The sequence below is a fragment of the Phodopus roborovskii genome, unplaced genomic scaffold (genome assembly GCF_943737965.1).
Source record: "Phodopus roborovskii unplaced genomic scaffold, PHOROB, whole genome shotgun sequence".
Lineage (NCBI taxonomy): Eukaryota > Metazoa > Chordata > Mammalia > Rodentia > Cricetidae > Phodopus > Phodopus roborovskii.
Window position 1 is genome coordinate 4,151,843 of NW_026126682.1, and position 13,963 is coordinate 4,165,805.

Genomic DNA, 13,963 nt, shown 5'->3' on the forward strand with positions numbered 1-13,963 from the left:
TGTCACTTACTGACGCCCCCAACATTTTGGGGAACAGGTAGGTTTTCAGACAGACTAATACATGCCACCCTATGATGGAATAAATTCTCTCCACTCAGAATTTTGGTAAGGAACAATATTGTTCAACAACTCACTATTTTACTATGTAAAGATTTTCAGGTGTTCCAAGTTGTGTGGGTTGAATATTTCTGACTGGATAGTCTACCCGAAAGTCACCCCTGAAGAAGGCAGAGTGTCCCTCTCTTGGCAGCCATTGATTATGGAGCTTTGTGAAATGTTCCCCACCCACACTGGCATGTTGGCTGGCGTGTCTTTACAGAGATCTGGTTTAGGCAATTATATTGCCGAGATTTCCCGGGTGTAGCTCTCATATCATCCAGGGACAGGTGTCCTGGTTCTCTGCCTCTTGCATACCTTCCCCCAAGGGATAGCTCATTTGTCAACTGTCTTTTTATTACATATATAATGTTTTGTTATTTTACATATCGATCCCAGTCCCTCTCCTTCCCTCCCTTCAACCCCCTGTACTCCACAGGGAGAGTGATGCCTTCCAGGAGGGATCAACAAAATCTGTCAAGTCATAAAAATATGGAACGCTGCACAAATTTGCGTGTCATCCTTGTGCAGGGGCCATACTAATCTTCTCTGTATCATTCCAATTTTAGTATATGTGCTGCCAAAGTGAGCACTTATCCTCATTTCTTTTTGTTTTTCCACTAAGTGGACTCGTGTGTGTGTGTGTGTGTGTGTGTGTATTTAACAATAACAATTGTGAAAGAGTGAATGAATTTGAGAGGGGCTGGTGAGTAGACCTGTGGAGTTGGATGGAGTTAAAGGAGATGAAAATGATGTAAATATAGCTCTCTTACATGAAGTTCTCAAAAAAAACTAAATTAAAATATTAGGTTTCCTTTTACAAATTAGACAAGTCATGTTATCCTGGCTTATTGTCACTGGTACAAATAGAGGTAATTCATTCACTCTTCATCAGCAAATCACAAACAAATGCACAAAAAGGACACCAGCACTTACCCCTATGATCCTTGAAAATACTATGGCAAAGACTGGTTGCATGCATCCATTTATAACGGCACAAAGTACACCGATGACCAAGTAAGGCCACTCAGTTATATTTAGCTTCAGAATCTGCCAAAAGGAAACTAGAGGCACATCTTCATCCTAGAAAACATACAAGACAGTTTACAAAATTGATCATGTTGGGGCTACAGAAATGTCTCAGCAGTTGGGAGCACTGGCTGATTTTCCAGCACCCACAAGGCAATTTGTAATTGTCTGTAACTCTAGTTCTAAGGGATCTGATTTTTGGCTTTTAGGGGTAGCAGACACACACACACACACACACACACACATGCAGGCAAAACATACATATAGAAGTATTACTTAAAAATTGATAGTTAACTTTATCATTTATCGCTCCATCTATCCATATTATCATTAATGAATATAATGATACCTTATCGACTGATAGTACTATTTCTGAAGATAACTCTTAACGGTTTTATTTAAAAAAACAAATAAACAAACTATTGTTGTTACCAATACTCTTGGCCTAGAATTCACAAGAAAAGATGATTTACAACCAGAACAAAGAGAATAGAAACTTTAATAGTGGCAGGTCCACCAGAGTCTCATTCTTTTTAAAAAAAAAAATTATTAAACTGCCCTAACACATAATAGTTCCAATATTATAGACATCTGATGTTATAAAAGAATATGTGCTTCAAGCTCTCATAAACATAATCTTGGTTGGCTATATGTTTCTTCAAAGGTATTATGGCTGGACTCCAACTCTAGCCATCTATCCAGCCTCTTCATGTACATTAAAAGTACGATGGCATGCAGGAAGGGCTGCATATTACTAGCTATCATAGATAGTAAAATGAGAGGTGGGTGATGTCATGAGTCAAGTACCAAACTAAATGTTTGAGGTCTAGCACCACCCCCAAACTGTGAGTTGCTTCATTTTTCTCTCAGCAAGACTACTGTTGTGGAATGTTAGTGTAATGGTGATATCTTATTTATGGTCTAACAAATAAAGCTTGCCTGAAGATCAGAGTGCAAAGCCAACCACATTAGCCAGCCATAGAGGCCAGACAGTGGTGATACACATGTTTAATCCCAGCACTCGGGAGACAGAGACAGATGGGTCTCTGATGGTTCAAGACCACCCTGGGCTACAAAAAAAATTGGTCCAGTCTCAAAAAGAAGCAGAGCTCACACAAACATAATCCCAGCACTTGGAGTGACATGCCTTTAATCCCGGCACTAAGGAGATGGAGACAGGAGTGATATGTCTAGGCAGAGAAAGGAATATAAGGCGGGAGGAGACAAGAAGAACAGGTCTGAGCATCGGTAGAGGTAAGAATTCCCTAGTAGATGGCCACTTTGCTTCTCTGATCTTTCAGCAGCACTAACCCCCCCCCCTCCACCACAATATCTGATTCTGGGTTTTTATTATTAAGACCTATTAGAACATATGCTACACTTTATACACTTTAAGATATATTACATTTGTTTATGCTGTGAAATATTTGTTTAATGATGCCAAGATATGCCGTATTCTTTTATGTTGCATCTGTTTAACTCTGTGAAGCTGTGTTACTTTGAGTGTCTTAAACACTGATTGGTCTAATAAAGAGCTGAATGGTTAATGAGTAGGCAGGCAGAGAGAATAAATAGGAGGAGAAATTTAGACTAGAGAAAAGGAGGACACCAGGGGCTAGCCATCTAGCCACATAGCCAGCTAGCCAGATAGTAAAGAAGGAACACAAGATACAAAAAATAGAGATAAAAAGCCCAAAGACTAAAGAGAAACAGAATAATTTAAGTTAGAAAAGCTGGCTAAACAAGCCAAGCTATGGCTGAGCCTTCAGAAATAAGAATAAGTCTCTGTATGTTTATTTGAGAGCTGGGTGGTAGTTCCCCAAAGAGTAAAAAAGAAAACAAACAAACAAAATGAACTATAGACCATTACAGTTTCTTTACATAAATCCCAAATGTAAAAAAAACTTCCTATGAATTCCTCCTCTTCTGAGCTTACTGTAAAATTTGATTTTGATTTCTAGAACCACGTATAAATATGACAGAAGCAGTCTAAATAGTTGTGTCTTGTTTTTCCTCCTACCTCAGCCTCAACTCATCCAACTGACAGAAGCCACAAGGAGGGGTCTGGGGACAATTTAGTACTAAATCCACAGCCACATGCATACCTGGGCCTCTTTGCCACTAACTCTTCTCTCTCGGTCTTGTGAACCAGGAATGCTTCTGCGAGTTGATTTTCTCCTTAAAGGGGATTTGGATTCCTCTGAAGTCAATTCAGAGGCATTGGCATCACCTTGGGATCCATAAACTTCATTTTCCAATTCAATTTCATTTCCTCTGGTCTAAAAAAAAAAAAAAAAGACAGAGAAATTGTTTAGGCACAGATAGACAGCACATAAGCATCAGCATTAAGAAAATCAGGAAATGTTTTAAGTTATCATGGGAAAAGATGGGGTTAAGCTGCTATGCCTTCTCAAGTGGTGAAATGGAAAAAGCACAGGATGAAAAGGACAGCCATGAAATGCAGTGACTCTCATACAGCCATTTCTGTGCTGCTGCAGTTTTCAACTGGACATAAACCTAAACACGCAGGAAGCAGGAATCTTCATTAAGAAAATGCCTTCATAAGACTAGCCTCCCAGCAATCCTGTGGGGTATTTTCTTGATTTACGATTGATATGGGAGTACTAGTCCACTGTGGGAAGTGCCATCCTTGGGCAAGTGGTCCAGGTGTATAAGAAAGACTGAGTGATGCAGAGGGAGCAAACCAGTAAGTAGCCTCCGATGGCCCCTTGCAATCAGTTCCTGCCTTGAGTTCCCTGGACAGTGAACTGACTACAAGCTGAAGGATAAAATCTCCCCAACCCATCCCCCCTCCTCCCTAAGTCTGTTTGGTCCTGGTATTTTATCACAGCAACAGAAAGCTAACTAAAACAATCTCTTTCTTGGGGCATTCAGTCAATCAAGTTTGCTCTGAATTATTACTATCAAAGGCAATGTAATATATTCCATAAATGAGTCACATCTGCCACCTAAAATTTTCCACCAGCCATATTAGAAAATATAAAAATGGATTTAAGAAATCAATTTAGTTACAGATTTAATCTAGTGCATCCAAGATAGTATTGTTGTCCAACTTTTTATACATTCAATATGTAACTATCCAAAAAACTACTGAGATATTTTGTTTTTTTAAATAATAGGCCTTCAGAATCCCAATGTTCATTTTGTACTTAAAACATTTAAAAATCCAGATTAACCAATATTTAAATGCCCATGAGCCACATGTGGCCAGCAGCTACTTCCAGGGGTGGATCACCTCTAAACCCACTCCTCTCTTTCCCAGAAAAAGTAACACAAAACACTTGCCTGGTCCTGAATATCCTGCTTTTCCTGCTTTTCAAGATAATCAAATCAAATTATCTATAGCATTAAATAGTAGTGTGTTATCACCAAGATAATTCTGGAATATGCTAGAGTTTCACCAAACCTGCATCATGACAAGTTTGAAGTAAATCCCCTTCTCCTTCATGAGTTCATCATGATTTCCTTGCTCCACAATGACACCAGCATCAAACCCAGCAATGACATCAGCGTTACGGACTGTAGATAAGCGGTGAGCTATCACAATGGTAGTCCGGCCTTCTCTAGCCTGAAGAGAGAGAAACCTGGCTTTTGATATATGATAATAAGATGTTTAAAAAAAAAACAGTAAAGCTACAGAAAATAGTCTACGATTTCAATAAATAATATATGGTCATGAAGTCCCACTTTAGCCAAGGAGCTATTCATAACAGATAGCACTGGCATAGAAAAAAAAATCAGTTTTCTTCAGTTGAATAAAATTGTGTGTATCAACCACACTGCTGGGCAGGTCCTATGCTCAGGAATAGTCAGCCAATACAAACTGGGCTCTGATTTTGTATGTTTGTTTCTTTTTGGTTTGGTTTGTGTTTCGTTGTTGTTGGGGTTTTTTTATTTGTTTGTTTTTGAGACAGCATTTCTCTATGCAACAGCCCTAGCTGTCCTGGAACTAGCTCTATAGATCAGGTTGGTCTTGAACTCACTGAGATCCGCATGTCTCTACCTCTTGAGTGCTGGGATTAAAGGTATGCCACACCACCACCCATTCAAATGTTTGTTTTAACAGACAGAAGAGGGAGACTATGAAGCTGGGTGGGCAGGAAGGTGAGGAAGGATCCAGGAGGGGTTGGGTTGGATGGCACCTGCCTTTAATCCTAGCACTTGGGAGGCAGATCAAAGGTGGATCTGAGTTCAAGACCAGCCTAGTATACTGAGTGAGTTCCAGGACAGCCAGAACTACATGGAGAAACCTTGTCTCATGAAACAAAACAATAACAACAACAAAGAATACGATCAAAATATATAGTATGAAATTCTCAAAGGATAAAAACTGTTAGAAAAATCAATAAAACTTTTTTTTTTAAAATAGGGTGCTTTGTGCTCTGGGGAGGTAGAGACTAGAGGATACTCGGATGAGCCAGGGTTACCACATGAGAGGGCTGCAGCTTCAGCGACCTCACACTGTCTCAAAAAATAAGGTGCACACCAACTAAGGAAGATAATCCATGCATGTGCACACATGTTCTAATGCTCCCATGCACACACACATACAAGAAAAAAAAATAAGCAATGGAATACTATTATTCCTATAATTCAGACCTGTGCAGCTCACAGACCTTATCCAGAGCAGCCTGAACCACAGCTTCACTTTCTGTGTCCAAGGCTGACGTCGCCTCATCCAACAAAAGGATCTTGGGGTTGCGCACCAGGGCACGAGCAATGGCGATTCTCTGTTTCTGTCCCCCACTCAGCTGTGCCCCTCTCTCACCAACCAGAGTGTCAAATTTCTACAATTAAAAATAAAACAATAAGAAGGAAAATATAGTAAACAACAAACTACTCAGTTCACATTTCAAATGGGGATGTAATCATCACTGTAGCCTCGCCAGCAATAAGGTCCAGTTCCTGGCAACATATATCTACTTCTAGTCAGTAGGATGAGTCATGGAAAATCCAAAGTAAACTGATTTCCCCTCTAAGAAAGTTTCTAAAGTTCACATGGACCGAATCAGGCCAGGGCTCTACTCCCTGGCCCTTGGGGGGGACAGAGGGCAGGCACAACTCACATGGGGAAGTTTCATGATGAAGTCATAGGCATTGGCTTCCTTGACAGCTTTCTCAATCTCATCCATGGTGACATTTTCTCGGCCATAGCGAATGTTTTCAGCAATCGTGGTGGCAAACAACACAGGTTCCTGACTCACCACGCCAATGATTTCCCGCAGATACCTCACATTGATGGTTCTGATGTCCTGTCCGTCGATACTGACCTGAAATGGAAGTGTGGTTTTCACACTTTAGAATCACAGAGTCAGAATGATGGGCAGTGGTAACCGCTGCTGGCTGCATGTCCACTCACCACGCCCTCCGTGGGGTCGTAGAGCCTCTGCAGCAGCTGGACAGTGGTGCTTTTCCCACAGCCACTGTTGCCAACCAGGGCCACCGTCTGTCCACTCTGCACCTTCAGGTTGAGGCCCTTCAAGATCTGCCAGACAGGTGAGAAGCTAGTGTTAGGACAATTCCCAGGCACAGATGCATGCAGATTCTATGGGCTGGCATTTCTATTCAAAGCATGTTGCTTTCATGCATAAGCCTTTCTCTACAGTCTTTTAGAAACCATTAGGAACTTTCCATCTAATAAAATATTGTCACCATACCTGAACTTCTTTGCGAGATGGGTAACTGAAGTGAATATTTTTGAATTCCAAATTTCCTTTAATGTTGTCTGGTTTGTGCCCATTTGTTGAGAAGCTGTCAATACTGGGTTTCTATACAGAAGAAAATGGCAGGAGGTCATTAATTGACAGTAATGGCTTTAGATGGAACTGTTGATTAGCTACATAAAGGGATGATGAAACCATCTTAACTGGAAAATGCTTTGTTAGATAGGTAAATGCGCAGGTCAGACTCACATTATCAATGATGTTGAAGATTTCATAGGCCGCTCCTCTTGCGTTGGCAAAGGCTTCTACATTGGGGGCAATGTGCCCAATACTAAAAGTCCCAAGCAATATAGAGAAGAAGACCTGAGGAAGGCGACCAAAGCATGCAGTCAGTGTTCTGCACAATCTTTCTCATGCTTCCTTTTTCTTCTAACATAGCAAATTTCATTTCAAAATGACAGCAATTGACAGCGAACTGACGAGAATAAACGGCAAGAATATTGAGTACTAAAATACTGATGAGAATAAATGGCAAGAATATTGAGTACTAAAATATTATTAATTTATTTATTTGGGGGATTGAGACAGGGTTTCTCTGTGTAACGGCCCTAGCTGTCCTGGACCTCGCTTTGTAGACCAGGCTGGTCTTGAACTCACAGAAATCGGCCTGCCCCTGCCTCCTCAGTGCTGAGATTAGAGGTGTGTGTCACCACTGTCCGGCTGAGTACTAAAATATTTTATGACTAAGAGATTCAAGTTCCAATCCCAGTTATCAGCATATATATATATGCACATATATCAGAATATTACATTGTAGTCACCAAAAGTAAAATATTTGCCATTCTTCAATTAAGATTAACAAAAAATAATGTGAATTAAGTTTACACAATGCACTTAGAATTCAGAATTAAGTCTTGCTTCATCACCCAAGGTCATCCTTTCTATACAATCAACATATTAAATAGAAAGTTTTTATTTTCAAAGATCCAGCAGTTTTACCTAGATTCTCACAAGAATAGAATGAAACAAACACAAAAAGACTGGGTCTATTCCTAGATGACTACTGTACATCTTCGGGACATTCTCTCCAAATCTTTGGCTTTGAGTTGACCTGCTCTGTCTACACTGCATCGGATGCTACCGCCTCTGCAGTGCTCTCTCAGTTATGCAACACACAACTGAGATATGACTCTGTCCCAAGTTCACTTCCCTATGCTGTCTTTTCTATGAAGTCTAACGAACAGGTATTTGGGTTTTTGTTCTTTGTCTTATTCAAAACACTTTCTTCTTGTTAGTAAGGCCTCATCTTTGTTCTACTGGAGCTTTATGAGAACCAGTGTCATACTCATTTGCAAGCCATACAGGAACACAACTGTGTATCACACTTAGTCTTCACAACTAAACACGTTATGGCAGCACTCCTGTCTGTCATCTGGCTGGTGGAAGAGGTAACAGAAGTCACATGGCTTTAGACAGCCACTCCAAATCACACAGCTGGCAGGTCCAGCAGGATTTGACCCCAGTGTGTCTGACATAAAATCTTGCATGCACTAATTGGATGGTCCTGTTTGTAAAACAGTGACCGGACCATCTGATGCACATTACTCCGTCCAAAGGTGGGGATGCTCAAGGGCAGAAGAGATGCCTCCCTCGGATAACGTATGAAGCACAGGTTCTATACTCAGCATATAAATAAATAACCATGTTTCTCTATATCACAATAAGCAGGACACATTTCTTATTACAGCCTAAGCTCTTCTACTTAAAAACACTTAACTTCTTAGAAATAAAATCTACCCTAGGGGCTGGAGAGATGTCTCATATGCTCTTGCAAGGGACCTGAGTTCAGTTTCCAGCACCCACTTGGGTGGTTCATAACCACCAGCTAATAACTACCTGCAACTCCAGTTCCAATGCCCATAACAACTTCTTTTGGCATCCATGGCACCTGCACACACACGTACATGGCACACATAGATATAATGAAAATAAAAATTTTAACTACCTTAAACATTGGAGGCAATTATTATATCTGTATTACAAATATGAATTTTCTGGTGATACTTTTAAAGCTTGCTTGAAGATCAGAGTGTAGAGCTAGCCACTAGGTAACAACAGAGGTTGGGCAGTGGTGTCACATGCTTTTAATCTCAGCACTAGGGAGGTGGAGATAGGACTATAAGGTGGGTGGAGACAGGATCTGGTTCATTCAGTCTGAGGATTCATAGAGTTAAGAACTTAAGTGGCTGGCTCCTTTACTTCTCTGATATTTCAGCATTCACCCTGATATCTGACTCTGGGTTTTTATTATTAAGACCAATTAGAATTCACTCTATAGAATGTTGATAAAGAAAACTGCTTGCCAGGCACATGGTGACTGCGAATAATTGCCAAACTCAAAAGCTGAAGCTGAAGAATCATGAGTTTGAGGATAACCTGAAATACATGGTGAAACTATCAAGATATAAAAAAGGTATTACATTAAATGATTCAAGAAAAGGTGGCCAGTCATGAATTCAACATGCTTGAACTTAGGGAGGGGAATAATGAGTCCACTATCACAGATTCAGTTTGGTTTATTAATTATTACATTGTCTTCAAATGAAAGAAAATAGCACCTTGTACTTGTGCATTCCCACAAGGCAAAAAAAACCTCCCAATAGAATTTGCTTTTATAAAGAACAACAATTTATATTTCTATAAAATTGTGAGGTGTTCCAGCTGCCATTCAAAAGATCTTTTACTATTTTTGTTTGAATATTAAATCAAAAAAACACCTAGTACAAAGTTTGTCAAAAAGAGACCATCTCACTCAACGTAGGCTCATAGCAGAAAGGTGGCTATTGCTAATGGTATTTAGGTTACAGGTGTTGGAATCACCTCTTCTGAAAATACTTCATGTCTTCAGAGACTAAATTCTACCAGACCTTGTAACCAAGTTAATAATATGCCTTAAGACCATTTAAAAACATACAGTCACTGTTTCCCTATTGTGTATTTATCCAGTTTAAGTTTAACTTGTAACATCTAACAATACCTTGAACTTCAGATACACTTACATTTTATAAACTAAGCTAAATGAATAGCTTTAATCTTATCTACATTTCAATATTCCTGACCCAGAAGAATGTATATGTATGTATTTGTGTGTGTGTGTGTTGTGTGTGTGTGTGTATGTGTGTTATGGTAATAATTTGTTATAGACAGACAATAAATTGAAAACAACTTTAAAGAAAAGCAGTACCCAACATAAATGTTGGCAGATCCTGCCTGCAGATTTGAGTGCTATTTGGGATCAGTAAAACAGCATCTTCCCTCGTAAAATTCTATCAAAATTTTCAGTAAAAAAACAAAACAATTTTTTTCATTCTTATCCAATACCATGTTTTTCTGTGCTATTCAATGAATATAGAGCAAAGTCCTTTGTAAGGACAGACAGACATCAGGTCACAACAAGACAAACGACACAGGAGAAAAATAGAGAATTCAAATGTGGCCTCTTAGTTGTGGTGAATTGAATAAGAATGACCCCAATAGGCACATATATTTGAATGTTCAGTCACCAGAGAGTGGAAGTCTTTGATAAGATTATAAGGATTAGGGGATGAGGATTTGTTGGAATAAGTTTGGCCTTGTTGGAGGAGGAAGTATATCACTAGGGGTGGGCTTTGAGGTTTCAAAAGCCTATATTAGGTTCATGTCTCTGTCTGTTTGTCTGTTTCTGTCTCTCTACTTTCAGATCAGGATGTAGTCCTCAACTACTTCTCCAGCTGTAAATGAAGATCTTAATTAGTCTAAATAATAAAAACCCCCAATGCCAGATATAGAAGAAAATGCTGCAAGATCAGAGAGAAGGAGCAAGCCACAGCTACACCCTAACTCTCAGCAGACAAAAGAGTTCCTGTTTCTCCTTGCTTATATCCTTTTTCTGTCCAGCTATCTCACTTCCTGTCTGCCTGCACAGAGCTCCCGACCTCAATGGTTAGCTAGTGATTTCAAGGCCAGCCTGGTTTATAGCGTGAGTTCCAGGACAGCCAAAGATATACAGAGAAATTCTGTCTCAAAAAACCAAAGAGTAAAAACTAAAAATAAAAGAAATAATGTAATTTTAAAAAGGCCATGTAAAAATGGAAAATACACAGAGAGTCTGGATACTGTATGTTATGTTGTCTTTGAATTATTTGATACTGAGGAAGGAGCAACAGTTGCTAAAAGACATTGCATTGTAAATACTTCTGGATAAATCCAACCTATATATTTTGAAAGTACTTTGACTTCTAAATTTAAGTTTAAGGACAGATTGCTTTGGAAAAGAGGTTCTGCTTTTGTCTCCACAGAAGATGAAAAGGCTGATATGGTTTGATGGAGAAAGACCCCCTGAAGCAGTGGCCCAGGTGATCCAACATCCAAAACAGCTGAGACCATGCAGGCTCACAGACCACTACAGCCAGGATTTGGCCAGGGTTCTGGGTTTCTCAGGCCCCCCCATGGGATTGACAGTACCCTTAAAATAGCAGAAGCAGTTTGGAGAGAACTACACCCAAATTCCCAAGTATTGTTTATAAATGTTTGTTTCCATTTAAACAGGGGTGGCTATAAATGGCTAATGATCATAGTCAATCACTTTCTAAAGAAAAATGGTACTATGATAAAGAAATGAATATTTTGCATTGGTATGGATTTTGGTTTATGGATACAAATTAGGTCAATTTTGTTATATGTATATTTCTATTCTTGCTTCGGTATTGTGTTTATACAGCTCTTTTAAAAATGTAATATCTAATTAAATAAGATGATAGATAGCCACCTACAATAGTCAAAACTTATGTTAATTTTACTAGATATACAGAGATAACTTTTAGATGAATAGCTATTCTTCAAAACCCTTCAAAGACCTACAGAATATGGCATTTAAAATGTTTTTTATGACAATGAGACACAACTATTCCTAGCACTACCAAATACATCAGAGAGGAAAATGGGCATGGAAGAAACTTGTTAGGGAGTTTGCCTTCAATGAAGCAAAGAACTGCCCTTTCTTTAACTGCTGACAGTAAGCATGCTGTCCAAACTGGACAAGCAGGTTACAACGGAAAGTGACTGTTGAACTTGCCAAGAGATAGGATGGTCCTTCAGGGTCCTTCAGGGTTCCTCCTTTACAGAAGAAAGCAATTGGCAAACTTTGCCATTACAGGTCACACTAGATCTTCAAATTTCCTACTTCATTTAAAAAGTCTGCCAGACACTATGGCCTATGGGCTGAAGATGGATGCCCCAACATTACAGAGAAACTGTCCAGTTCTGACTGTCTAGGCAGCAAGATGTTCTAGAATTTATATATTATCCTTCTGGGGTCTTTGATGGGCTATTCAATGAGACCCATAAGCCCAGCTAGTTTAGTCTAGAGCATGAGACTCTGAATCCGGGTGAGGGGTTCAAGCCTCACATTGTGCAACACATGGGTCTCACTGAATATCCCAGGCTGGCCTGAAACTAGATATAGATATGTAGACCAGGATGGCTTAAGTTCGCAAAGATCTGTCTGTCTGTGGACAGAAGTTTCTGTCTTACCACATCCTGCTGCTGTTCAGGCCCAAATAAACACACAGAGACTTATATTAATTATAAAACTGTTTGGCCGATGGCCCAGGCTTCTTATTGGCTAATTTTTTCTTAATTATTAACCCATTTCTATTAATGTGTATATCTCCACACAGTCTTGGCTTACCAGTGATGCCCAGGCCTGTTGTTTCCTCAGCAGCTACATGGTATCTCCCTGACTCTGCCTACTACCTTTCTCTATCCCTGTTTAGAGTTCCCGCCTATAAATCTTGTCTGTCCATTAGCCAGAACAGCTTTACTCATCAACCAATAAAAGAAACACATATTCACAGCCTATAGAAGGACATCTCGCACCATCCAGCACCATGTCTGTCTGTGTGCCACCATGCTCCTCACCATGATAATGATGGACTAAACCTCTAAAACTGTAAGCAAGCCCCCAATTAAATGCTTTTGTTTATAAGAGTGGCCTTGCTTGTGGTGTCTCTTCACAGTACTGGTACAGTAACTAAGACATTGGTTTATAATGCTCAAAAAGGAAAACTTGGTATTTTTATTCTTTAATGCAACATTGACACATAAAGAATAAGTTTTATTAAGATATCTGTAAAAAAAAGAAAACAATATTGATTTTTGGATCCATCTAATTTCTTCTCTACTCTTAACCTACTATTTGACTTAATGTTTCTTTATAGTATTTAATAGGTTTCAAAACACATTCTTCTAAGGTCAGATTAAACTACTCAATTTAAATGGCATTTTTAGCAAATCCTTTTATAAATCACATACTACTTACAGTAAGTACTTGTCCAACAGAGTATTCATTTGAAAGGACCAAGGAGGTTCCGTACCAAAATGCCAGTGCATATGATGCATAGACCAATAAGTAGGCAATACCTATGGAAATGTTGGCCGTGATAGCTTTCTTTATTCCAACACTTTTAGCTTCTTCTAAATTTTTGTTGTACCTAGAAGAAAAAACAGAAGTCATTGTATGTAGTCATAAACATCGAGGGACTATGCCAATGTAACCAGGCAGATACTTGAATAGTTGGGATGCACTAGCCCTGTACCCCATGCTTTCTTCTTTTCTCCATACACTGCCCCTAAGATATACTATTATTTTATTCATTCACAGAAAAGTAAACAGAGGCTTGAACCTTTTCTGGCCTTAGTAATAGTGAAACAATAAAAAATATCAAAAGCACATGTTATCCCAGACAGATGGGGAAAAAAGCTGGTTATGGAATACAAGTTCAAGGCCAGCCTGTCCTACTTGATGGAGGGGGAGAGGAGCAGGCATGATGATGTCAAATGAGGGAGAAGGAAGATGAAAGGGGGGAAGAATGAAGAATTTAGAAAACGAGGAAGAAAGAAGGGGAAGAAGGAGGAAGAAGGAAGGAGAGGAAGGAGGAGGAACATATGGTTAATGAATTGGAGATATAATGCTAGAAAACCTTAACATTAAAAAGCTATTTAAAGCTCTGGACCTTTAAAAAGCTTTAAAAACATGCTTCCCTTGAGGGTTCTAGAAGGGCCAACTAGGAGATTACACAGGAGAGCACTTAGGAAACTGTGACATGTTAAACCAC

The 13,963-nt window shown here is 39.3% G+C and overlaps 1 protein-coding gene and 1 non-coding gene across 2 annotated transcripts in view; both read right to left on the reverse strand.

Annotated features, from left to right (window-relative positions):
- The window catches only part of LOC127214171 (multidrug resistance protein 2-like), a 58,952-nt gene that overhangs the window by 29,311 nt on the left and 15,678 nt on the right, over positions 1 to 13,963 (reverse strand). Inside the window, 9 exon segments of the mRNA XM_051174575.1 lie at positions 1,033 to 1,179; positions 3,231 to 3,404; positions 4,553 to 4,714; positions 5,763 to 5,933; positions 6,213 to 6,416; positions 6,506 to 6,631; positions 6,804 to 6,914; positions 7,059 to 7,172; positions 13,168 to 13,339. Coding sequence (XP_051030532.1) covers positions 1,033 to 1,179; positions 3,231 to 3,404; positions 4,553 to 4,714; positions 5,763 to 5,933; positions 6,213 to 6,416; positions 6,506 to 6,631; positions 6,804 to 6,914; positions 7,059 to 7,172; positions 13,168 to 13,339 — 1,381 coding nt within the window.
- Positions 583 to 689, reverse strand: LOC127214206 (U6 spliceosomal RNA). Its single transcript, XR_007833818.1, has one exon. It is a non-coding gene; the product is annotated as a U6 spliceosomal RNA (small nuclear RNA).